Raw genomic sequence first — 27,152 nt, forward strand, 5'->3', positions numbered from 1 at the left:
TGCAAGTTGGCGACAACTACCTTTTGATGCATTAAAAACAAAGTTATGGGCTTCGAAAGCTACACAGGATGCTAGCCAGCCAGACCCACAGTCACAAACCAGCATCTGCATAGGGATAATCAGATAGTCATCCTCAAGAACTTGTGAATACTGTATTCCAACAAATTCTTTTCCAATTCAAATTTTTACAAAATAAGTTAAAAAAAAATCTCTAAAGATCTCGATTGTTTTACATACCAGGGTCATATGATGGTGGAGGTGGTGGAGGAAGTTTTCCACCGTCTTTAAGATTAAGTCCTTTGGCTGCTCGTATAGTTGCTATAAATTCCTCGTGCTTTCGTCTCCAGTTGGAAGGTTTTTTGGGTGGTTCTGGCTAAGAAGCCAAAAAAGAAAGAGCTTTAAATGTTTGAAGCTCTTACTTCACGCTAAGTACGTGCCTTATTTTAGTACACAACATTATAGTTAGATTTCTTCCAGATCCTAGTTGATCTAATTATCACAAATTGCCAGCAGAAACAATCCTTATTATAATGCCTACATAGTTTGCCTAAAATGTTCATATGCAGATTAAATTATAACATACCCGTGGCTTAAGAGGTTTTACTGTGGGAATGTCAGTTCCTTCTGCTCTCTGTCGGCTGGAATCGAATGTCTTCCTTTTCTTGGCAGAAGTTTTTTGGCAAATGGGTCCATGCTTTTTCTACAAGCAGAAGAAAAACAAAAGAAGAACACAGAACTTAGTTTTGAAAACAGAAGTTATTAACATGTTTTTTCCCTCTTTCTTGATATGCCAATCAGCAAAAAAGGCCCAACTCTCGATGAATAAGATCAGACTGCTTTCATTCAAATATTTATGCCAGCCATTACTTTTAGAACAGAACTACAGGAATTCACGAATGCATATATATGGTCACAAAAACTTGGGTGATGAGGAAGAAAAATAGAAGGTATCTGTATTTGCTCCTTGCAAATAAAAATTTGATGGTAGGTAGACAGCATTTGCATTGAGTAGCAAGTCAAATCAGAAGTGTCTGAAATCCAAATTCATATTTAAGGACAGATTGATTTCTATTAAGACTGGAGAACACAGTATTTTGAAGATGGCTAACAAAACACTTCACTTACTAGCTGAGACTGCATGATGCCAGGCAAAGAAAGATTCTGTGACCCTAAAGAAGATGCTTTTAGAAGCATGTATTTTCAGAAAGTGATGGGATGCTGAAATAAAATTAACCTCCTTCTAAGGAGCTTCAAAAGTGAGTGTGCTGGTTAGTTTTCTTCATAGTAGCTAGCATGGGGCTATGCTTTGGATTTGTGCTGAAAACAGTGTTGATAATACAGGGATGTTTTCATTACTGCTGAGCAGTGCTCACACAGAGTCAAGGCCTTTTCTGCTTCTCACCCCACCCCACCAGCGAGTAGACTGGGGGTGCAAAAGGAACTGAGAGGGGACACAGCTGGGACAGCTGACCCCAACTGACCAAAGGGATATTCCACACCATATGCCATCATGCTCAGTATATAAAGCTGGGGGAAGAAGAAGGAAGGGGGGACGCTCAGAGCGATGGCGTTTCTCTTCCCAAGCAACCGTTACGCGTGATGGAGCCCTGCTTTCCTGGAGATGGCTGAACACCTGCCTGCCCATGGGAAGCAGTGAATGAATTCCTTGATTTGCTTCGCTTGCGTGTGCAGCTTTTGCTTTACCTATGAAACTGTCTTTATCTCAACCCACAGAGTTTTCTCACTTTTACTCTTCCAATTCTCTCCCCCATCCCACCGTGGGGGAGTGAGTGAGCGGCTGCGTGGGGCTTAGTTGCTCGCTGCAGTTAAACCATGACAGTCCTTTTTGGTGCCCAATGTGGGACTCAAAGGGTTCGAGATAACGACAGATTTGATTAGAATGTGCCAGATCTCATTCATAGCTGTGATTGCTGTTTAGCTATTAACTGACACATTCCTGTGCTTGCAATGAGGCTCGCTTGCCTTACTGTATATTAAAGTCTAGTGCTCGTTAGTGGCTGCTTTTTGCTTTTGCTGCTTGCTGTACTGCTTCTCTTACTCTGCTGTGCCTGGGAACATTTTGATAAGAGCAATGGTGATGTGCCTGGGCTGGCAGATGGCCAGGGCATCGCTGCTGCACTGGACAGGCTGGAATTCCAGTGTGAACTCGAGTTGAAGGGACTGTGACCTGTGGATGAGTCCACACAGGAGCAGGACACTCTGAAGCATCTGTGCCCATGGATAAGCCGATGCCAGAGCAGGTATATCTTGAAACGTCTGTGGCCATGGTTATGTCTGTGCTGCAGCAGGTATTCCTCTGAAGGGATTGTGGCCTAAGGATGAGTCCATGCTGGAGAAGGTACACCTTGAAGCATCTGCAGATAAGTCCATGCTGCAGCAGCTACACCCTGAAGCATCAGTAGCTGTGCATGAGGTCATGCTGGAGCACCTCAAAGCACGTGGCCATGGATAAGCCCATGACAGAGCAGGTACGCCCCTGGAGGGACTGCAGCCATGGGTAAGGCCGTGTTGGAGCAGGTTTACCTCTGAAGGGACTATGGCTGTGCATAAGGCCACACAGGAGCACATCTATATCTGAAGGCATTGTGGCCCATGGAGAAGGCCATGCTGGAACAGGTGCACCTCAAAGCGACTGTGGCTGTGGATAAGTCTATGCCGCAGCAGGTATACTCCTGGAAAGACTGTGGCTCATAGCTAAGGCTCCACTTGGATCAGGTACACCCCTAAGGGGCTCCAATCTGTGGATAAGTCCAAGCCAGAGCAGGGGCAAGGGGAGGAATTCATTGCAATATTAAATGCTATAACCTGGCCCAAAGGGACCAGGGGTGGAGATTGTAATGGAAATACCTTTAAATTGTTGTAACCCATGATTTGAGTTGCATGTTATAGAAATTACTATAGCAGGAACCACCTGACCCAATGGAGGACAAGCCTTACAAGAAGTAGTGCAGGTGCAGCAGTGACCTGACCTGAGCTGGGTTTGGTGCCCAATAACTCCATGCAACACACCACCTCTTCTGTCCCGAGTGATCACCGTAACAGACAGAGCCCAAAGTCATGGACTAAATGAACTCAACAGACATTTTGTAGACTTTTTACAGGTATTTTACAGGGGTGGTCCGTAGATTAGGGAAATGATATCTGTGTATTATATCAAAGCATGGGAAGGGGGTGGGGGGAGTAATGAGAATGTATTGGACAATGTGGGACTTGAGCATGACATAAATGGTATGGAATAAAGGGTGGAGTAGTATTTGGGTGGGATAGAGTTAATTTACTTAACAGTAGCTAGTATGAGGCTATATTTTGGATTTATGCTGAAAACAGTGTTGACAATACAGGGATGTTTTAGTTACTCCTGAGCAGTGCTTACACAGAGTCCACGTCTTTTGTGCTTCTCACACCACCCCACCACCGAGTAGCCGGGGGTGCCAAGAAGTTTTTGCTTTTGCTGTCTTTATCTCAACCCACGAGTCTTCTCACTTTTACTCTTCTGATTCTCTCCCCCATTGCACCAGGAGGGAGTGAGCAGCTGTGTGGTGCTTAGTTGCCAGCTGGGATTAAACCATGACATCGAGACAACTGGAATCCATAATTATTGGGGGGGTGGGGGGTGGACAGACACTCAAAAAAACCACTAAAACCAAGCATCTACTTTATTTAGCTATACTGACCACTGCTTAACTCCCATATCAACTTGCCAGAGCTAAAAGCCAACAGTGTTCATACTGCTTACCAGTGCTGCTGGAAAGAAAGTTCTTCCACAAATCCTACATGGTAGCAGATCTCCAGTTTGCACTGTAACCTCACCTTAGGAAAAAAAAACCAAACATACTTCTATAAGAAAATTTGTTTAAAATAGTGATAAAAATTTATTCCTAGATTGTTAACCTCATATACTTAGCAATAATAACAGTTATTACTATAAAAGTATACATTCTTTGAACTGTGCAGAGACTGTGCAGATCAGAAAGGAAAAGATGATACACAAGTCCTTATGTACTTTTGGAAGCAGTAAGGCCCAGTAACGTGTCAGCATCAATTCTGATAATTTACAATACAAAACTCTGCACCAATAAAGGGATGCCTGTATGTCAACATGCAAATGACAGATTCACTGTAAGTCACAATGACAGCCCAAACACACACCAAGAACAACAATATTTAGTGGGTATTTCTGTGCCTTGGAAGAGAATCACCTGTTACAGCATCAAATGTAACTCACATCCCATCACTTATTTTTCTCTACTAAGTTTAATTATTCCACTTCCTCTTGGAAAGAGAAATTCTTTAATGCTATTTTTACTATATATTTTATTCAGATTATCACTGACAGCTTACAAAAGCGTTTCTGATGTTGCTATTCAAGCATTGGTAACAAAAATGTAAATGCTCTACTTGACATACAAGAGATTCACAGAGCCAGATAAAAGACCAACAAATCAAAGTATCCAAGCCTATGCAAGCAAATATATTCATATAGTACGCATTATGGAATGGAGTCATGGCAGCGATGAAAAACTCCACAGGGTTTCCCAAAAATAGGCATCTATTATATTTAGTACTGTACCAGAGATACAGGGATATTTTTATATCACATATACATCAATAGAGGCAGTAAGTTTGGATTAAGTTCGGGAATTACTAGTTGCTTTCTCTGTACTCAGTCTGACTATTGCAGACAATACAGCTCCCTCTATTTATATAAAGTGAAAATGAAAGCACTTTGAATTGACTTGTATTTTAGGCAAACTAGTGGCTTAAACTAACAAAGTTATGAACATAGCAACATTCAGTGATTTCATCAGTTTTTGTTCCCAGTTCCCCAGTGGAAAACAATTTTCCACCTAAACATACATACTTGTCAAGTAACTGTAGGACCGGTCCTAAAGAAAATGGAAAATTTAACAAAGTGTTTCATGGCAGACAAATGTAGATTCAGGCAGCCATGGTTCCTAATGAAAAACTTTTTTTCCAAATGTAAAGATTAAACTTGAGTGAGATTTCTAGTACCAATATGTAACCATTAGGTCTATTTCTGCCTTTTTCAATTACTTGATTCAAGTTCATCATTAGTATGTAACTACATATAATGTATTAATTGCATTAATACACTACAGAGCAAATCCATTTTAAGAATCACAAATCATATGAAAAGTGTTCTGCAGTTTAAAGCATTTACGGTCATATCTTTAATTTATATACCTTTTTCATGTACACACAAATAGGCCCTTGTCACAGCATAGCAGGACTGTACTAACAGTAACTTTGAGTTTTACAATTTAAGTCATAATCAAGCTTCCTTTTGCGTCATCTAAATGTGTTTAGTTATACACAAATAGGGGAAGTAGGAAAGACAGAAAATGTGCAGATACATCTTGTTTTTCTTCTATTCTTGCATCTGAATTATACTTGCATGTTATCGACATTTACTAGGAACTTATTTTTTATTGTTTACTGCATTTTTTCAATCCCTATTTTAAACAATCATGTCTGAAACTTTTTTCCATAGGCCTGTTTTCTTAAACCCACAAGCCTGAGCATAACGTTAATCACAAGTAATAACATGCACACTGGTCATACATAGGTTAGATGGATGGAACCTGCCCTCACCATTTTCCTCAAGGGTAAGCAGCAATGGTTGTAAGCTTTTCCCAATTCTCCCACTCAAAAATACAAGGTACACACAGATTTATTTTGTTTGTTTGTTTCATTACTTCATTCTTCAGAGTTCTCAGCACTCTTAATAATGCTAAGAGACATCACTGCAAACTCACTTCTGCTGAAGAGTTCAACTACCTTTTATCTCATTATTCTAATACAACCTTCAACTTTGCAGAAATAAGTGAGAGGGGCATTTCATGGAAATACAAAGTGACACTGTTTGTGTCTTTAAGAAATTAGCTGAAATAAATCAGAATTAGTGATCTTGAAATCAGGTGCATAGTATAAGATTAAGGATTTGACTGAGAGAAGAATTCTTTCAAATATATGCCTTATTAAAAGAAGAAAAGCTACATTTTCCACCATGTTAGGTTCACTGAACTCTGGAATTCGAGCTTGTGTTTAAATTCACAATTAGAAGAAGTAGACTTGATAGACCCTCACCTGACCGAGCAGTATTTACATATGACATACCAATGCATAACAAATGCCAATTAGCACTCACTGTAGCTACAGTTACAGAGCTGGATTTCCTTACAGCATACCTAACCCTTCTTTGCTGCTGGCAGGTACTCAATCACATTTGCCAAGAGCTATTTCTACTGCCAACACCTCCTCCCCCCTAATACAAATCACTGACCCAAAACACAAAAGGAAGTTATTCTAAAAAATGAAAGTTCCTTAAGTTTTGTTGAAAATGGGAAGCCTACAGTCCTTTATATTTGCACATTTATCACCTCAGTTTCTTGATCGTTCCTCTGTGAATTTCCTCTCCTTTAAAGTAATGCCCTCCCCCTCCAAAAAAAACCACCACAAACAAAACCAAACCACAAAAATCTTAACATTTCTCTCTAGGAGCCCATGAGCCTCCCTTACAGAAGAGTTAGCAATGTCATCAACATGTAATCTGATAATTTTAAAATAAAACCTGGGAATAAAATTGTGAAAGTTGGAAGAGAGTTGGTTTGGTTTTTTTTCAAAAAAGGCATTCACGCATGATATCTAATACCATCAATACACTTGTTATTTACATAGCTTCTGCACAAGTGACATAAATGCACAACATAAAGGGGGAGGAATTCTTACACGATTTTTGTAGTAATGTAAAAAGTTAGTATTTCTAAAACCAGCAATAAACAGGATAACTTTTTTCAATGAAATTACTAAATTATTTTGGCTGTAGTTTTCCAGCATAATGACTATAAAATGCAATAAAAATGGAAAAAAAAAAACCTTATTCTGAGTTATTTTAGTCTGATAAAATTAAAGAATAAAAAACAAAAGCAAAACCTCACAGTTGAAAACTTTGGGATTTCTTAAAAAAAGGCATGGACTGACTGAATCTTTTTCCTGATCAAAAGTTAACAGAAATGGGTTGTTAAATTGGGATGTATCAGAGGCAGGGAGGAAGTAAAAAACAGGGAGCACTCAAAGAAAAAGAAGAAGGACTTGCTTGGCAAATGAGCCTGAGAATAGAAATTGGTAATAAGATGGTATCATAGCAATTTTCTTCAGTCTTCTTTAAGTCTAGCAACAATGCAGGGATTGCCCTCATCTTGGTTATACAACCACAGAAGAACAAAGATCCAGCAGCAACACTTCTTTTTCATTTTACCATCTTCAATACCACTAATCACCAGCAGTTTCCATGCCTGTATTAAACATGAATGAATATAGTTAACTTAGAAAAGGACAGACATAATTATTACTGTTTATCTGATCTAAACACACTTAGGGAAAAGAGAAGTATGTTCAAAATGGTTATGTGAATACCAAAGGAAGAAATATGTCAGTTAAAGTGATGCCAAAACTATGGTATACAGTTTTACACTCTATTCTGCTACTGTCTGCCTGAGACCAGATCTCAAATAAAAACACAGAGTTCAACCTACAAAGATGCTGGATATCTGAATTAAACAACTGGATTGGGAGTTTTATTAGCAGCACTACAATAAACTCACCACTTGTGTTTCTAAACTGTCCCTGTCAGAGCTCTTCCTCCTCCAGCTACTTCGAGTACAACCACCTTCCAAATTATTTTTTCTACCTGCAAATGAATAAGTTATTGCACACATTCCTTTTGAACATGGTCACAGTCCAGTTACTCATACTTTCTGTTCTTGAAGTTGGAGTTTAGCTGTAAAGTTCAGGTGGACCTCGAAGTCTGACAGTCAGTCTCCCAGATGTAGCACAGTGCTTTCAATACTCTTACAGATGAGTATAGACTTCTTCGAAACCTAGATTTCCAGAGAACAACCTTTTTTCTTTCTCTCCTCTCATGTTCAAATGCAGCAACTGATTACAGCAGAAAGTGAGATCTGTCAGTCCTTAGGTTTATCTTTCTCAGTACAATGTGTGGACCCATCAATACATACAAGTCCGATCTGACACAGTCACAGGCATAATGCTAGCTCTTGCTGTTGTGTTTACAAATTAAGCAGTTGTGTAAACAGACCCCATACCTATAGGCAGCAGAAGTCTTCAGTATTGCTGAACAGCTATTAATTAAAGTTTTATTACAGTTTTCTCTTTTGGAGAGCTTTGTATACACAAGTATGTGTCTGCACTTAGATATCAAGTATATAATGCTTCAAAGAGACAAGACTGCACTTAGTCTCAGTATTTTGTTGTGTTGTAAAATCTGTTTGACTGCCCTTCAAAACCTTTTATTTGTATTTACTGTCACTGCTGTGACAGTACTAAACGACTTTGGCCAGACAACTGTGATAATCAGAACCATCAAGCCTCACTAAACTCAAACTTGCAGAAACACTCCGGTATGATTTCCAGCCTTGAGACTAGGTACCTATTTGAAACCAGCAAGTCATCTATGACTGTTGAAAGTTATTACTTGAAGAGTGCTTGCCAAATTCTTCTCCTACAAAATTGTATTTATTGCTTTTAGCATAAATGACCTCTCATCTCCAAAAGCACGGTATTTTCCACTTAAGAGTTCCATATATATACTTCAGGTACGAAAAAAAAATGCAGTGCCTTCCCCACACTAACTGGAATCTATATCATCAACCCACAGCATCTAGTTCTTTGGAGACTGTCAGTCTCCAACATATGTCCCCTAATCGGTACTGACTGGGTTATATGTTTTAATCAACACGTTAACTAACAACAGTCTGAAAAGACTAATGACAAATACCATAAACAAGAGTCACCTAAAAATGATACTGATGCAGTGACATAGGTAGGGAACACTGCTTTGAACAGCCAAATACAATTTAGAGCATTCATTTTCAAAGAGTAATTTTAAAGAGCATTAAATAAAATAATGAAAAGATGAAAGTATAAAAGTAGAAAGAAGTACACCAATAATGGTGTAAGTTTTGCAAGTTTTCATTATTTTGCCAATAGGAATTCTGAAATGCAAATGAAAGTCAAATACTTCATACTGCTTAACAACAGGCAGTACTTGCCATACTTTCGTAAAGTCTGCTTGATAACTGATGAAGTGCATGATTTACTCCACCAAGCAAATCCCTTCTCGGCTATGCTATTCAGCAGTTTGCAGGAAGAGTTAGAGAAAGGAAGAGGAAATCATAGAAAGCTCTGTCTCTTAGTATTCAACCTTTCACATACTCTGAAATTTTTATACAGTTAGGTTATTTGCAATTGTATTACAAATAGCAAACCAATCTACTTTTACCTATCTACCCCTAATTTTAGAGGAAAGCCTCATGAATTCTTTTCTACTTCTGTATTGACAATGCAGTCTAATCTTGTATAAACCTGTCACTTCTGCTTCCACAAGATAACAAAAGCAGCATAACTTCCATTCCTTCAAGCTGAAAAGCTTAAGTAATACTTTCACAGTACCTCTGCATATTTTTATATCAGCTCTTCAGCCTGACAATGCAAGTGCATTATATTTGCCAAAATTGCTGTTATTGCATTGAACATGAGACTGATGATGGCGAGTTCTGTATTACTTCCTTGAGAATAACATATCAAGGAGAGCCCCACTGCCTCAAAGTGACAACCTGGAGGAGGATTCTGTGAAGAAGGTTTTTTTGTGACTGAAAAATGCATGCAGTTAAGAATGGTTGTAATGGCAGCACATGCACAACTCACATTGTTGTGTACTCCCCTTTTCTGTAACTGTCTGTCCTTCTTTACTCCCTTCCTCATACAAGCATAACTTCTAATGCCAATGTCACACTACACATACTTAAAAATAACCAGCTCTCCTGGACTCCTCTCTAGGGCCTATCTCATGGGATTCTTCCAAGCAGATGCCTAAACAAGTCAAAGCCTGTTCTCCTGAAGTCCAGGGTTGAGATCCTGCTATTTGCCCAGCCCCCTCCTCTCAGAATCCTGAATTCAACCACCCCATGGTCACTGAAGGTAAGGCTGCGCCTGACCTTCACACCTCATGTTTGTAGGTGTGAAGTCTGCAGAAGTGCCTCCCCTTGTCAGCTCCTTCATCACCTGGGTCAGGAATTTGTTATCAATGCATACCAGAAGCCTCCTAGATTGCTTGTGCCTTGCTGATTTGTCCCTCCAGCAGGTATTGGGTGGTTAAAGTCCCTCATGAGGACCAGGGCCTGTGAATATGAGGCTCCTTCCAATTATCTGAAGGAGGCCTCATCTTCCTCATCAGGTGGTTTGTAGCAGACACCCACAACAACATTTCCCACATTGGTCTGCCTGCTAACCCTGATCCATAAGCTCCCAGGTGGTTCCACAGCAAAGCTCCATGCATTCTTACTGCTCTCCCACATAAAGGGCAACTTCTCCCCTTGCCGTCCAGCTGGTTCTTCCTGAAAAACCTTTATTCATCCACCACAACACTGCAGTCCTGTGAGCTATCCTACCACCTACACACAATTCCAACAAGATCGTAGCCCTGCAATGGCACGCAGACCTCCAATTCCTCCCATTTGTTCCCATACTGTGAGTGTTAATGTACAGGCACTTCAGAGAGGCACTCAGTCATTATGATTATCCAGAAAAATCTGAGAGCTTCCCCGTAATGCATATGGAAACACAACAAAACCAAAGGCAAATAAGCAGCACTATTTGATCGATCTGACTTCCAGATACATTATCTGGTCTTCTATTAACCAGCTTTAAGATCAATTAAGGCCACTAGAAAGCATGTGACCTGCAAAATCTATGTACATGTTACACAATTCTGCTTTGGGATCATAAACTCACTACTCTCCTGTATTAGGCTACAAGCACCATGAAGACTGTAAGCAGGTAGTCAAGCGAAGGCTAGCCTTCTCACACTACCCTTAAACCTAGACTGCTTTGCACCAGTGACCCCCAAAGCAATTCTGGACTTACATACTGTACCACCCAAATGTAATTGGACAGAGCAATCCCTATCTAAGTCTGCTTGCTTGTCCGAATATTACTTGGCTAACAATAAAATAATGTGTTAAAAACAATTTTGATAATGAATTTCATTTATGATATATTGATTCCCAGTCATGTGTCCGTCGTGTTGTTCCCCCTGCCCCCCTGAATTTTTTTAAAAAGTAAGCCCACTCCTCACCCCCTCCAGTCAACTGTTTAACATACTCCTGGAACCAGATTTTACTGAAATGCAACAACTGCTTTTGATAATAACCACTGCTTTTGATTATGTGTGTGTGTGTGCAGGTAAAATACATTCCTCTTCCCACTATTTTCAACCAATTGAATTCAATTACTAGATTAATCTAGTTTCTGCAATTTAAGTTAAAAATGCAAGAATTCTACAAGAACTATAGAAAAGGGTGTAAAATCTATTAGTTCCAAGATGCTGAAGAAAATAATCTGAAACACTCAAATTCCTGTCTACACATATTACTTCCTTTCCTTTAAGGGTGAAACATATTCTGATAGCACACTTCCCCTATCATATCAGCCTAAACTTAGCTTTCACAATTTTTCCTCAAGTAAAACATTTCAATTTCTTCCCCAAAACATAAATATTAATCAAAAAATAAAAACATAATTGCCTTAGAAAAAGTAAATACATTGACCACAATTATACAGTGTATTAAACATCAAAATTAGATCACTTAACAGAGGTGCAAGTATGCCTAGTGAAACATAGCAGTTCAATGCAAATTCATATTTATCATTGTGTTTTAATGGCTACCGTTGTGTTTTTAAGACAAACAACTTCTTAAAAAGAATACACATTAATATTAGTTTTGCATTTCAATCTGTAGTAGTTTCCAACTTGCTGATTTAAGAACAGCACTGTAAAATTAATTCTTCCGTCTGTTGGTCAGATAAGATACCTAAAAAAAAAAAAAAGTGCTGAAGTGTTCCAAAAAGGCAGGAGCCTCTCTCAAATGCAGCTTAAGAAAATGGCTGCCAAAGCAAGGAAGCTGCTGCATCCATCCAGTGAAGCAAGACAAAGATGAACACTAAAGGCAAAGGAAGACTCACATGAATATTATTTTTGTTTTCAAAACAAATAATTTTCTGCACTATTAGGGGAAAAAAAAAAAAAAAAGACTGAGCATTAGCTTATTCAGAAATTCTGCCAAAGTAAGCATAAGCACTTGCTTTCAACAGTCATGTTACTAATATAAAACCCCAAACTAGAATGCTTGCACCTTTGGCGTGGAGTGGGGTGTCTCAGACATTGTCAGTGCCAGTGAAGGGTCCAGGGACAAATGCTATTACAGCACAGATCTCAGCAGTCAGCAGAAGATGCCACACAGCGAGCCTTACTCTTAGGAGACCTCGAGGGCACACCCAGACCGCTGAGAGTCTAAATGCTTAATCACAGTAGTCCCTACTTGGCATCTGCAAGCAAAAGCTCTGGGTTTGAGACTGCAAGCTATTTCCTGAGCAAGCAGCCACCCATCCCCTTCCAACCACAACCAGCCTTCCCTGGCTGCTAGAGCACAGGCTGAAGGAGAACGCTGGCGTTGGGTAAGCGCTGCTATCACCTACCACAGAGAGCTGGACTTTTGCCCTCGGACACAGCTGCCCCTCTGCCCTTTACTCCTTAGGCAGCAGCAGTCCCGACCCGCTGGGATGGGATGTGAACAAGTGTGGGAAGCGGCATTTAGTCAGCTCAAGCAGCTGTTGCCAGCACCCTCCCAGAAAAAACAACAGACTGGAGAGAAGCCGATCAAACACCACCATGGAACTGCTCTGGCTTAAATGAAGTCAGGAATTCAGTGCTTGGATCCCCTCCTCCCTCCACAGGGCAACAAACATGCCACTGTGACCGCTTTTTTCTTGCCATCCAGCAGTGAAAGCAACAAGCGCATGTTAACCCATCAAAAATAGTCCTGAGATTCAGCACATGGTGGACTACTCCGGAAAGGATTTTTAAACTCACCTTAGAGATCACTACATATTCAGGCACAGACAGTCTATTGCTCTAAGTATTTTCACCAGTAAATTAAATGAAAATTGAAAAACATCCAAACAGTGCACAGGCTGCAAAGCAACAAATGCTGAGCTAGCAACTTTAGATTTAACATCAAATTTGTCACTTGTAATGACAAGTGTGCACTGATTCCTTCTACAAAACTTAAAAGTTATAAATTTGACTTTCAGTATCAATCTAGTAATATAACAATACTGATATACAAAGAAAATAATAAAGCAACAGACTTAAAAAAAGCAACAAAAGTAAATTTTAGAAGAAACTAAGTCACACAGAAACCTACTTTGCCATTTCACTGAACATTTAAATTTGCACATAATGAGAAAATGCAACTGCAATATTGGAAATATTATTTAGCTTTTTAAATGCCACTAATGCAGCTCCACAAGCCCACTAATACACATTCAACTCTCCACATTATGGAAAGAATCATTATAAGCTGGGTAGAGTTCTTTCTTACTAATAGCATGCTTAAATAAACAGAAATAAAACAGATCTTGCATCTATAATGCTAAGCTTCAGAAAAACAAAGCACCAGCTTCTGAGGGCAGAAAGTCCAGACCAAGCGTCCTGAGCAGGTCTTCCACAGTCATAAAAACACACCAGCAGACTGCTGCCAAAAGACAAAGTCCTGCCCTCCACCATAATCATGTCCCTCACACACACAACTGCCAGGACCTGCTGTACAAATCGGCTCTGGGAATTGATTTTGCCAAGCACTAACATACAGAGGGAGCAGGCTGAGCCAGATTTCAGAAGCAGCCCATACTTCCATGTTGGATGGATATGACTGTGCAACTATGCTTCTAAACAGGAATTTAATCTAAAATGGCAACCAGCAACGTTCTTCTGAGTTGCCAGTGGAGCAATGACTGGAAAAAAGCATAATACCCAATGAAATAATTTATTATTGTTACTGGTTTTGCCTACATTTTTCCTGTCTTGGGGACACCCTTCACCTTTCTACAGAAACTTCATCTGAGCCTAACCTAATGTGCATCAAGAGAGACAGCTTAAACTGAAAAACTGTAAATAAAAAGCAAAACCACTTGGTTCAAATGTTTTGAAGCAAAAAAGGAAGTATTTTATGTTGTGGCAATTTGTTTAGAGAAAGAAAAACATAGCACAATGTGACCCACAAAAACGCAAAATACTATATTCTTCAGTTCCCAGAACTTTAGCATTCAAGGATGCTGGATAACAGCGTGGGATACGAGTGTTCACAATGCAAGGCTATCTGAAGTTTTAGAACTAGCTTATTACCTGTGCTATTCTCAAATTAGTCTCGTGTGTTCAGAAGGAGTATTTCACATCATGGAAAAATGCTTTGATAAGCTCTAGCTTTTGAAAGTACTTTCAAGAAATGGTTCACAGAGTAAACATGAGATTTCACCTATGATATAGCAGTTCTTCCTCCCACCACTCCCAGTACCTACTGAAATACAAACAAAATGTAAACCATTTCCAGCAAAGTCAGTGGTTGGACAAATTATACTGCAAGAATGACATGGTTTTTCAGGCTTCTGCCGTTATCTGTAGATCTGCTTTCTTCTGACACTCTGTTATGAAGGTGCTAGAGCTTATACAACACAGCTGGCATAGCTGGCCTTGCTTAGTTAGCTTACAGCCAAATCAATTGATGGATGGGCTGCAGATGGTATGCAGTCCCAACTGCAGTCAAACACGTAGCTGACTCAAAATTAAAGCAAGCTTTCCCCTTCTGGACAGGCAACATATGATTGTCACAGGATTGTCATGAGAGTTGGAGTGCCCGATAAAGCATTATTGGATAAGCCACTGGACATCACCTTTCAAATTTAAAAGGTATTAATAGTCAGTAAAGCATAAAGAGTAAATCAAATAAAAGAGAACCTCTTGGGATTTTAATGCCAAATCATGTTGTCCAAATTTATAGTCTTGATGAAGTCACTAGCCATAAGAACAGTCTGATGACTGTAAAAATCTACTAAAGACAGGTATTCAGTGAGGATTACTTCCTGTCTCCAACTGTGCTAGAAGGGATAAAGAACAAAGACTATTTTGTGCTCACCCCTATTTAAGCACTCAGTTACCTCTAGTGAAGCAGAGCATGGAAGACTTAATGACTGTTTTGTGATAGTTACTCAGAATATTTTTTCTTAAGTGATATGGTTAAAGCAGCTTGCAAACCATGGTAATGACAGGCCTACCGAAATCCTCAGATAGCAAGCCGTAACTTCATCAATTCCAAGCTGATATTTATGCTATCATGGATACTCTGCAGGGTGACAGTATCTTCATTAACACAACTGGCACAGGATAAAGTTGCAAATACTCTGTCAGCAAATATATACTTAGTCTTCACCGCACCGAATACTTCCGTAGCATTATAAGCGTATCCTAACGCCCACCTTCGCCATCTGTTTGCAAAGAAAAGGGTGCCTGGCACAGACGCCTGCAGGACTCGATGCCGTCCCCACCCAGGGCACCCGCTGCCTGCGGCGCATCACGGAGCAGGCTCACCGCGATCCGAGTTCGGCCGCGGCAGGAAGGGGCCGGCGGGGAACGGCCACAACCCCATAGCTCGGCTGCGAGAGCCGAGCAGCGCCCGAGACAAAGCGCAGCGAGGCCGGCCCTGCCCGCCGCGCCCGCCTCCCCGCCCGCCCCGCGCCCGGCGGCGCCCCCCAGCCCGCCGGGCTGCGCGCAGGGGCCCGCTGCCTACCACCTTCGTTCGCCGTCCCAAAAGCACGCTGTCCCCCTCAGCGGCGCTCCCCCACCTCAGCCCCGCCGCTCCCCCAGAACTCCCGGCCGCGGAGCGAGGCGAGGCCGCCGCGCCGCCTCAGAGGGCTCCAAGAACGGGGAAGGCGGCGCCCGGGCCGCAGCTCCCGCCGCCGCCGCCCAAGCACGCCCCGCCATAGCACAAAGGCGCGGCCCGGCCCGGCCTTCCCGCCCCAGGCGCCCGCCGGGCTGCCCCCGGCGAAGGGAGGGACCCCCCACCGCCCCTCACCTTCCAGCCCCTCCATGGCGCACCCCAGCCGCCGCTAGCCCCGCCGCTGCTGTGGCAACGCCGCCACCTCCCGGCCCGCTAACAACCGCCGCTCCCATTGGCCGGGCGGTGCGGGCGGGCGGGCCGGGGCGGCCCCTCACGGCCACAGCCCCGGGGCGGGCGGGCCGGCCTCCCCCGCGGGCACTGCGCGCCGGCAGCCGCCCCCGGAGGGGAGCCCCAGCGCCCGCCTCCGCCCCGCCCGGGCCTCCCGCCCGGCCCAGGTGGTGCCGCCCGCCCTTCGGCTGCGCCCCGCTTGGTCTGTCTTCCCCAGGGAGCAGGGCACCAGGTCGGAGCATCTTCCTGCAAAACCCGTCTTAGTCCAGCTCCGGTACAATCTGACAGGTCGTATAGTCCGTAACGTTGAGGTTACGCTACGATCGGGATCTTTTTCTTCCAAGAGCAGCACTTGTATATGAAGAAGGCCGAAGTAAAACGTGGGGAAGAAATAACCGTGCTGTTGAAAAAGTAAGAGAGCAGTCAGTCCCTGGGGGGACACGGGGGGCAACTGCGATGGTGCCGGGGGCCTGCTGCCCTCGGCACCTACAAGCCGAGCAGAGGGGTGCTGGGGTGCAGCACAGTGTGAGGCTGTAACGGGTGCCCCCTTACTTGCAGGAAAACGACAGACAATCACAGGAAAACCAGAAAAAATGGTTTTCAGGTTCATGTCTTGAAAATAATTGCAGGCAATGGATTCCTCCCCCTTTTTCCTCCTGTTATTTTCTTAACTGGAAGAGATGCTAATATAAAATCAGTATGTGAGGGTGTCTCCTGCTACAGGATAGCATTTGAGTAATGGATGTTTTTGGAAATTAGTACTACTAAATTGCTGTTGACTAATGAGTATGAATAATGCTTGATACATATTGAAATTCTGTTCCTTTTACAAGACCGCTCCACATTTTTAGCAACAAAAGCATTTTGAGAGTTTTTTCTTCAAGACATTATTTTAGTATTAATTCTTAAGATCTTGTACTTGTCTTTCTTGTGGCAATATGCCATGAGCAACTAATAAAGTTTTTCTATATAAACTACAATAAATCTTATAGAAATTACTACTGTCTTTACAGGCACATGTAAATGATTTCTCTTCTTATTCTAGACAAGTTGGTTGATACAGATTTGCTTGTCCATAGAGTCACAGTGACTGTCCCAATCATGGTACATCTGGGAATGCAACTCAAAGAAAGCAAAACAAATATATAAAACCTAAATTAAATCGGAGAGTATGATCATGTTGTCCTCTCTGCATCCCCTTAGCATGGGACAAATAGATACAGATACTGCATGCCAAACAGACAGCATGTAAACCATGATTAATGTATAATTAAAATGATCCTTTCAGACCAAAAGCTTGAATATATAGTAATTCTAGCTGCAATTTTTCTAGGAAGTTTAGAACCATACTAAAAATACATTTCAGATTTGCCTTTGGTCTATAGAGCTTATGCTTATAAAATGACAGGCCATGCCAGAAGGAACTAGTTTGCCACCATGTTGCAGAGTCCTGAACTTTGCAAATTATCCATTAAATCTTTGACATAAAACTTAAATGAGCCCATAGCTAGGAAGCATTTGCTGTTTTACTAATCATTAGGGTAGTGTATCAGAAGTGCACTTCCTTGCATCGTATTTCTGTACTTGGACTGCAAACTCAAAAACAGAGGCCTAGGATAGTTTCATCTCTCAGCAGGCAAATCCTTTATAATGAAAACATAAACATAAACGTAATTTTTATCTTGTGTTCTCGATTTAGTGAAGGGTTTCATATTAGAGGAGCATTTTGTTTGGTTTGGTTCATTGTTTCTCTTTGAAATTTGTGGTTATTTTCATTAGAAACTGGGGCAGGAGATAACTTCAGCTCACCCATCTTTAAGTGTCTACGTGGTGCTCACATCTGAGCTACCTGTCAAGTTCCCCAATATAGTCTATAGAGATTTGTCTCTGTAGTTAAGATAGTCTACGGGATTGAGGGTGCAATCCACCTGGCCAAATGCAACGCCTGTTTCAGGATGAGAGACAAGTAAATAGTCAACATCTGCATTAGAGTAGTCAAAACCTACTCTGGATTTCTTCAGGCTGAATCCTGTACTGAAAATAGACTTAATGCTTAGTTTTGCTCTGCAAAGGTGCCATTGATTGACTTTGTCATCCCATTACTCACGTAAGAAATGAAAGAAATAAGAGCTGGCTTATAATAAACGAATGGGCAAGTGGCCATTCTGCTGCAAAGCTAAAAGGTTCTCCTGTCTCTTGTGCTGGTGTAAGAACATTCGTTGCGTAACTATGCATATGGACAGCATACCTTAAAAGACTCCTGATGCTGAAAAGTAGCTGTATTTTAATTGTGGTGTCCATGTGGGGAACAGGGGACTAGTCCTCTATTATCATAGCCACTGTGCTACACGAATGCCTTCATAAATTTACCTTAGCTCCATACTGAAAAAAACCCCAAGCCTGTGTTATTCTGCTGTAGACCTACTACTCCAAATGCAAGTCTGTTCTGCAATGATGTTCCTATAACATTTAGGACTTTTTTTCCCCAATTCTATGCTAAATTTATTAATTACTAGTTTGCACCATGTATGCTTGTGCCAACATTGATTTCTGGCTTAAATGTTTTCCTTATTGTTTACCTCTCTGATGTATTTATAGGCAATTAGCATGCATTCTGCTTCAGTATTTGGCTTGTTAGCCTAAACAAAGTAGAGCTCTTCTGAACTCTCCTCAGAAACTATGCTTTCTATTTCCATAGTCATCATGGTACCCTTTATTTGCACCTATTCCATGTTAGTTCATATTTCATACATGATCAGAATCTTAAACTGTTCCTCAGAGGTGATCTTACCGCATCACTTAGAGTTCTTCACCTCTGCTGGGAATATTTCTACTAATGCATCTTAGGTTACATTTGCTATGTTATGGTAAGTTTGTAGGCACCAGTATATATTTAGCTTCTTTTCCATGTCAGTTGTTTTGCAGAGGCAGTAATGATTATAGGAATTTTTGCCTCTAAAGAGTAATATAGTCTGAACACCTTCTGTTCAGAATCTTCAGTATCTCTGAGAAGGACCAAGAAAACATAGCCTTAAATGCAAAAGTCACTTGTTTTAAAGATTTGAAATACAAACACTAACATAGATATGACTACCTGTGACCAAATTCTAGAACGAATTCCAAAGAAGAGAGGTAAAAGGTAACCTGCAGTAAGCTCTGACATTAAGCAGGAGTATAGAGATGCCACCTAAGATTCAGACACAGTTTCCAGAAAGACTCAGGTCTCTTTCTGCTGGCCAGTAAAGAGGCAGTTTTTCAGTTTTAGTTGGTAAAAAAGAGGAGTCTGCCCACAGGGATAAGTTGTGAGTGATAAGTTATGAGTTTGTGATAAACTATGAAGACCCATTTTCCCTACGGTTTGTGGGCATAGATAAAAGTTACAGCTTAGTCTGGATCTTTGGTTGCATAAGTCAGTGTTTTCAAAAGTTACTAGAGACATGAAATCGCAGTCTAAGATTTGAAAGGGTCCTGAATTTCAAAACGCAGGGAAGCAATGATACCAAATCTTTCTGCCAGAATCTGTCAAGGCCTCTTGCAGAAGAACTGGAGGACTGTACTCTCAGGTGTATTACTGATACATAAGGTTGTCTCTTTCCCTGGGCATGATGCTCATGACTGGCAGAGCATGACTGGTCACACAACGAACCAAGCCATCTCCTATGTGTAAACCCTGTTTTTCATGCAGCTCCTCATGTGACAGAGATGCCTGGATTTGCATAATCTGAAAGGTGCGTATTGATCACAGGATATGTTTAGTAAAAGGCAATGGGGAGAGGATTCTGGCATTTAGAAATATTAATATGGCCAACAGTCACCCCAGGTAAGGAGGGCTGCTGCGGGAAATGGACTATGAGTCTTATAAACAGTTCAGGCCAATAGGAGCTGTGGAATAAATACGGCTTACTGTATATATCAGTATGGAAAAACCCCTACACTGAAGCACTCCAAATCATTAGTCAACTTTGGAAAGTGACTCTGGGATCCAGAGTTTGACAATACGTTGCCCTGGATCTTTGCAAAGCTGTGCAAATCCTTCATTTGGGGCAGAATAGTCATAAAAGGACTAAGTCCTGTAAAATGATCAGAATTTCGTTAACATTTCAAACGCTCTTCTTCACTGTTTGAATCCCTGTCATGATGACTAAAATCTTTATAGAAAATCAAAACCTCTTCACTGTCTTTCATGTTAATAATGAACATTGGATAAAGAAGGATTTCCCAAAGTGGCATTTTAATTAATACACTTTGCACTATAACTGCCTTCTGGGAATTCAGATATGCTTGCACAGGGGGACTTTAAAATTTAAATATTCCTAATAAGCTTTTTCTTACAATTAACACTAATTGAGGACTACAGACAAGAATGATTACTCTCCTACTAAAATAATTTCTCAATTGAATTACTACAAGAGTGCCTTTTGTTCTTTTGTGGGTTATAGTTCTGATTTATATTCAGGATTGGAGTATTGTGATTTTGCTATCAATCTTTTTAGCAACCCAGGGTTTTTTTCAGTACACTTTTATAGTTTTGTTTGCTGTGGGACTCCCAAATTAGACAGAACAAGACCAGAGGCCATGATGAAAATTGGTGAGCAGTGCTGCAGTGAACAGTTTTTGTTCTCTCCAAACATGAATTGCTCAATTTATAAAGCTGAGTCTAAACTGGAAGTATTAGAGCAAATGCGATGTAATAATGCCCAAAACACAGATAAAATAATAGTTTAAATTCTAGGATGCTATGCTGTTAGATATATTTTCTCAAGCCAAGTTGCCAGTAATAGGAGGAGGCCAGGGACTGTGACTTTATCCAAGGCTGTAATTCTTCAGTTGGATAGCAAACAACAAAAGAAAGACTATTTTTTCCATTGGACACTCTACTGCTGGAGTAATTCCATACCTTCTTGATCATTAAACCATGATTGCCACCAAAACCGGTTGACCTTCTCTGACAACCATGGTTTCTAAGCTCTTCACTCTAGACATCCTTCTCCTCCTCGTTGTGCTGGCCCAGATGTTCATGTGCTCAGGTGGTTTGGGGACTTACCCAGCTCCAACATCCCCCTGTCTGATCTATGTACCTTTCTGGCTATGTGAACAGCTGTGCCAGCACAGGGAAGGATGTCTGCATCAAAATCAGAATGGGTAGCCAGAGTCTTTGGGGAAGACAGAACAGACACGTCAGTTGGTAGATTGTGTTGGTTTAAAGAGCAGATAAAATCGAGTCACCTCAGCTCAGCCTGTTGGACACAATGACAACATATGGAGGGTTTTCTCCAGCAATAAGCCTGAAGATTTGCAAAAAGACTGCAAGTTTCTAATCTCCTGTCTCTGATGTTAAATATCCTTCCTGATCTCTGATTTTGTTGTTTGTTTGGGTTTTTTTTTAAATATCCCATGCCCATTAAAATGCTTCGTCTTTTTCTGATCCAGAAGCATAAAACCCCAGCACTTAAAATACAGCCCTGTGTGTAGGACTGGGTTGTGCTGTCTCTAAGGTGCTGTACGAAACCCTAATGGCTCCATTATACAAGTCTCACAGGAGCAAATTTTTTTTGTTATTTCGGTGAGCTCAAATCTTTTCATGGTTTTGTAGCAGCCATTTCAAAAACAGAAGGGACAAAATGAGGAAAGCAGGCGTTCCTCTTTGTTGCTTTTCAGTCTGGCTGAAATATGAACTGTTGCATGTTGCCCTTTCTTCTTCCTTGTGTTTTCAAGAAATCCTGACATTTTGCTCCCCCAGGTAGATGAATATTTAGAGACTGGACCAAAATAGCAGCTGTGGAAAATGCTAAACTGTTAGAACAGTAGGAACTTCTGGAGAAGTCGGTTTCCCAAGTTGTTTGTGCTTCTGCCAGACATGTTCTCCCATCAGCCTGTTTCCACTCCTCAAAGTACCCCATACTGCCCAGAGCAGAGGGGAGAAACCAGAGCTCCAGAACAGAGTGAGACCAAATCGTTCTTGTTCAGGGTATGGTGTCAGTCTCCTCTAGTTAGGGTAACAGCTTTCTTCTGCAAACTACGGTATGCTTGTGGTATCTGTAAAGCCGGTACTGAGAAGCTGAAGTTTCCGGATTGAAGAAACAGGAGGATTATGAAATAATTTGCTTACATGTTCCTTACATTTTATGTATTTGCTTAGATTTTCTCTTTTAAAACAGGATTGCCTATGTATCACCCCCTCACTGCCCCAGCTGCACCTTTCTATCTGAAGAAGCTTTATTTACTTTGCAAGACCAATCCGGTAATTCCAAATTTATGCATTGAGCATGAAATTATGGTCTTTTATGACTCTGCATTTTTATGCTGAACTTTCAAATTACACAATACACATAGTTTTTCTATATAATCTCCTTCCAAGTCCTGATTAGAGACATAGTTAGTTTCATGTCATGTAGTACCTCTGCTGCTTTCTTATTTCCATATATTGGCATTTGCAACCTATATAACAGTCTTCAAATGTTGGGGTGTTAGTTTTCACAGTTCTACTAGCAGGGTAGTTCTTAAAAATGAGTGGGAAAATCAGAGTACAGAATATGTAAGCCAAACAGATTGACTTTTAGTAAATCCCCTGCACTGTTTGTGTTTCATTTCCAGCACACTTCCACTCTTCAGCTTGTTGGTTTAGGACATGATTTTCTTTCCTAAGGCATAGCACAAACCAGAGCTGAGGGATTACTGAGAAACAAAGCAATGTTACAAAGCTGATTTTGCAAAGCCATTTTATATGAGGGAGTTCCAGAAAGCACTTTATGTGTTTCCCTTCCCTAAGTGCTTGCTTAAAAGACAGACTTTTCTGGGTAGGCATGTCAAAATTGGTTGCATCTATGTATTGTACAAATAAATTGACCACACAGCTGGTGAAATATTCTACTCTTCTGGAATTCTCCAAATGCCTTCTGTGGCAATTAAAATTAAAATTATACATATGTACCATGGTCCTGTGGATGGGATGAGGTGGTTTCACCCTTTTAGGAGATTTTTTCTTTAATTGAGAAATTAAAATGGCATTACAATTTAATCTATATTTATAATAACTTGTAATTTTATAGTGTTTCTCTTCCCTATGCAGAGGAAAAGGTTATATATTAAATTGTAGTCAGAGTAGAATTTATTGACTGAACTTAGATTTTGTTTCAGAATAAAATATTTTGACATATTGGTTTCCTTTTTTATTTACCACTTAAGATAGTCAGCTTCTTGCCATTTTCTGTCCCAGAATGTGATCTTGTGATTCTTCTATTCTTAGACAAAAACCTAGACAGATTATGCAGTGCATATCATCCCTTATCACCTTGTGATATGTGACTAAATTTGCACATTTGTAGTTCTCTTTGGTAATATGTAGTCATGGATATGGTGGTAAAAATCCTTCTTAAAGCATTTTTACATAGTACATTGCATATTTTACATAGCAAAGAAGGAAAACGTTCAGTTTCATCTAGTTTTAGATGAACATTTAGTTTCATCTAATCCAAGTGTCATTAAATTGGATGTTCTAGTTGTAGCTGATGTCTCAGTGATTGTGTCTTAGTATTTTTTCCTTCCAAAGCCACAACCTCACTCCATATGTGTCTTTGCCCTTTCTCCCTCTGTCTCCTCTTACCAGTAGCAATGCACAGCCATGGTGAGAATTCCCTCTGTCTCTTAACGATTTGTGATTTTTTTTCCAAATACCAGATATCCGCATGCCCCATGTTGTTTTCCAGTATTAGGAGATATCAGTGATTACATCTACTTACGGTGCAAGGTGAAAATTGGCTCTTCAGCCTCTCTAACATCCTACTCAACAGGGTATTGCAATAATGGTTTCTTAGGTATCGATCAGTATACTGAACATTATCAACAAACTGAAAGTTATTATGGTAAATGTGGTGGCTCTCAGTCTGAGCAGCTCTGAGATGGCTTTCTCTGTACAAGTTGGCTTTGCTATGTAGTTAGATGTTTGGATAAAAAATTAATTTTGCCATATGATACAACTCCATTGATACTTCCAGATTCATATTAAGAGTCTTGACACATTTAGCACAGTCTAGATTGTAAAACTTTATTCATGGTGATGAATAGTTGCTCATTATTTACTTTAAAAATTACCGTAAGTTCTAATATAAAGAACTCATACAATGTTGCATTTTATTTTTTAATTGGGATTTACCATCTGGCATGAAGTTTTCTTTTCCACATCTTTATAAAAAGTCACTAAATATACATGGGCTGCAGCAAGAAACACAGAAATATTAGTCAATGCTTTCACTTTGAGCAATGGGCCCATCATACTGAACTAATTCAACAACTGGGCTGTGGCATACTTCCATTTTTAATCACAGAAATCAGAAATAGAGGGGGGACATGCTAGCTCAGAATAATTCTCACAATATATTCTTAAATACTTTGTGTTATTTGATCAAACTGTAGAATTTAGAAGTGCAAACATCTTTGGTTATTTGATTCACTGGAGACTATTTGATTAGACATAGCTTAATGTTTCAATCTCTTCTTTGGTTAATGGTGAAATTTCATATTGATTTAAAAGATTTACATACATTGGTCTCAAAAGTGAAATTGAGTGAAGGTTTCTGTTTTTATCCAATAGTATGAGACACACTTTGAACTCAGAGCCTGAATTAAGCTGATCTTTGCTCTAAGATACTCAGTCTAAAAAAACCTATTTGGATATAGAAGCTATTACTTATGAAAATAATGGCCAGCAACTAAGGAAATCTTTTGGTCTCAAACTGTCACTGACGCTGGCCGTGTAAGACATGGAAAGGGGAACTGAAATCACACAAAAAATCACAAGCAGAATGAAAAGTTGACATTATGTCCCCTGACTCTTACTCACAATCATATAAATACTAAATACTTGCAAAACAAAAAATTAAATATGTGAATTTGGCTTTCATTGGCTATATTATCCCTTGTACACTGGGTACCAAAGGAGATTCTGAGAAGACAGTATTCCACATTGATTACAACACTCTTTATGACTGCAGTATGGTGGGGGCTTTTTTTGTTTTCCTTATACCACTTTTGTGTTATTCTTGAGGAGTTTGTTGATTTTAAACGGGATTCAATTTTATTTTCTCAACAGATAATATATAAAATAAGGTTAAAATAAAATGGGCAGGGCAAAATTCCTCAAATAAATATTTTTTATTTTGTGTGTGTGTACATCCACGTCTTATGTGCCTCTTCTTAGTCTTTAACCCATGAACATGTTTTAAGTGCTCTGTTTAGTAGATTTTTATGTCCATGCCATTTAGATCTTAAACGTATCAGATGGTGCCAAGTATTGTCAATAAAAATGCAAAGGAGTTACTCAGAGGTCAACTGTAGGCAGTAATGAGAGAAAAAAATGGGTGTTTTGCTGGCAGGCACTGCTGGTTTTCCCCCTCCTTATTGATTCCTTCCTTTGTTTTTTCTTTAAATACTTTTGGAGAACTGATTCTTTGAAAGGTCTGGTTAAAACTGAAAAGGAGAAACGAGGAGATCAAACTGAGCTTCAAGCCCAAATTTGCATTTTTGAATATGATTTTTGTGTGGATCTAATTGCCACTAAGCCAGCACAAATTTTTTACAGCTCTAGGATACTGACTTGCCACAGCTCCTGAAAAGGTCACAATACAATATTGTCTTTCCTGCAGCTCCAGCTGCCTCCCTCTGGTTCTAGGAACCACTTCATCCATTCTCCACCAGAATGAAATTCTTGCTTTTTGTGGACCTATATTCATTAGCAATAGAACAGAAAGACATTGCTTAGCAATGTCTTGCAACCGGCAGTTCAGGTAGAAATGCCACTGAATTCTATCACTCCTTTGAATACCTTAAAATCAGTCTCTTGTGTTGGCTTGACTCTCTCTGAATCTTTCAGACTGTGCTATTTCCTATGTCCTCTGTCCAAATTTTCAAGCTTTTGTCTCCAAAGCTTTGCTTACAAGAAGAGTTCCTCTTGCCACCTCAGTTTCTGTTCCTGGTTATCACCTCCCTCTAGTCATTATTCCCCTCACTGATTCCTGTATTGTAAGCAGAACCAAATGAGGCCAGCTCCTCATTTGCATCTCTGATCTGGCTTGGATTACTATGTCTATATTATCCCTTGTACACAATTTATACACCATAAACAAAATTTGGGAGAGTAGAGTCAGTAGAGACTTGACTACTTGTACGTACTTTTCCCTGGAAATTAACTTAAGCTAAAGCTGCATACAAATGTGATTTCATCTTGTAAAAGGAGATTCTTGGGCCCCTCAAAGTACCCCAAGTTCTTATGTCTGTCCAGTGTCAGACGTAAAATCACTGTATGCAGCTGGGATAGATGGAGGCTGTTCAGCCAGGCTTTGGGAGCTAGGGCTATTTGCACTTCAGATAAATATGTGACTAAATGCAGTATATGCAGACAAATGCAGTGTTTTGCTTAGGGCATTGTGGCTGAGTCACTGTAAAGCAAGCCCCACTTGTGTCTTACAAGTCAGCATGCTGCGTACCTGCTGAGTTTAGCCTTTAGCCCATATTTAAACATAGATAGACCCTCCCTACTGACCAGACCTACAACATCAAGTTACCTCAAGGCTTGGTGCATTTGCCCTTGCGGCAAAGAAGGCAAAGGGTGTCCTGGGCTGCATTAGACAAAGCATTGCCAGCAGGTCAAGGGAGGTGATCCTGCCGGTCTACTCAGCACTGGTGAGGCCACACCTGTAGTGCTGGGTCCAGTTCTGGACTCCCCAGTACAAGAGAGACATGGACATACTGGACATACTGGGACATGATGGGACTGGAGCACCTCTCCTATGAGGAAAGGCTGAGGGAGCTAGGATTGTTCAGCCTGGAGAAGAGAAGGCTCAGGGAGCCCTCAGGGAGAGATCTCATCCATGTGTAGAAATACCTGAAGGGAGGGGGCAAAGAGGACAGAGCTAGGCTCTTTTCAGTGGTGCTCAGTGACAGGACCAGAGGCACACACTGAAACACAGGAGGTTCCCTCTGAACATCCAGAAACAGTTTTTCACTGTGAGAGTGACCGAGCACTGGCACAGGTTG

The 27,152-nt window shown here is 40.6% G+C and overlaps 1 protein-coding gene across 5 annotated transcripts in view; it reads right to left on the bottom strand.

Annotated features, from left to right (window-relative positions):
- The window catches only part of ZC2HC1A (zinc finger C2HC-type containing 1A), a 39,938-nt gene extending 23,804 nt beyond the window's left edge, over positions 1 to 16,134 (bottom strand). For all 5 annotated transcript variants that reach the window (XM_072852304.1, XM_072852302.1, XM_072852305.1 and 2 more), the window contains exons 1-4: positions 16,029 to 16,134; positions 3,758 to 3,831; positions 584 to 700; positions 238 to 373 (exon numbers count right to left, since the gene is read on the bottom strand). In XM_072852304.1, coding sequence (XP_072708405.1) covers positions 238 to 373; positions 584 to 700; positions 3,758 to 3,831; positions 16,029 to 16,044 — 343 coding nt within the window. In that variant the 5' untranslated portion in view covers positions 16,045 to 16,134. The remainder of the gene's footprint in view (positions 1 to 237; positions 374 to 583; positions 701 to 3,757; positions 3,832 to 16,028) is intronic.
- Between the last annotated feature and the right edge of the window lie 11,018 nt (positions 16,135 to 27,152).

The sequence above is a fragment of the Ciconia boyciana genome, chromosome 2 (assembly GCF_034638445.1).
Source record: "Ciconia boyciana chromosome 2, ASM3463844v1, whole genome shotgun sequence".
In the NCBI taxonomy this organism is placed as follows: Eukaryota; Metazoa; Chordata; class Aves; order Ciconiiformes; family Ciconiidae; genus Ciconia; species Ciconia boyciana.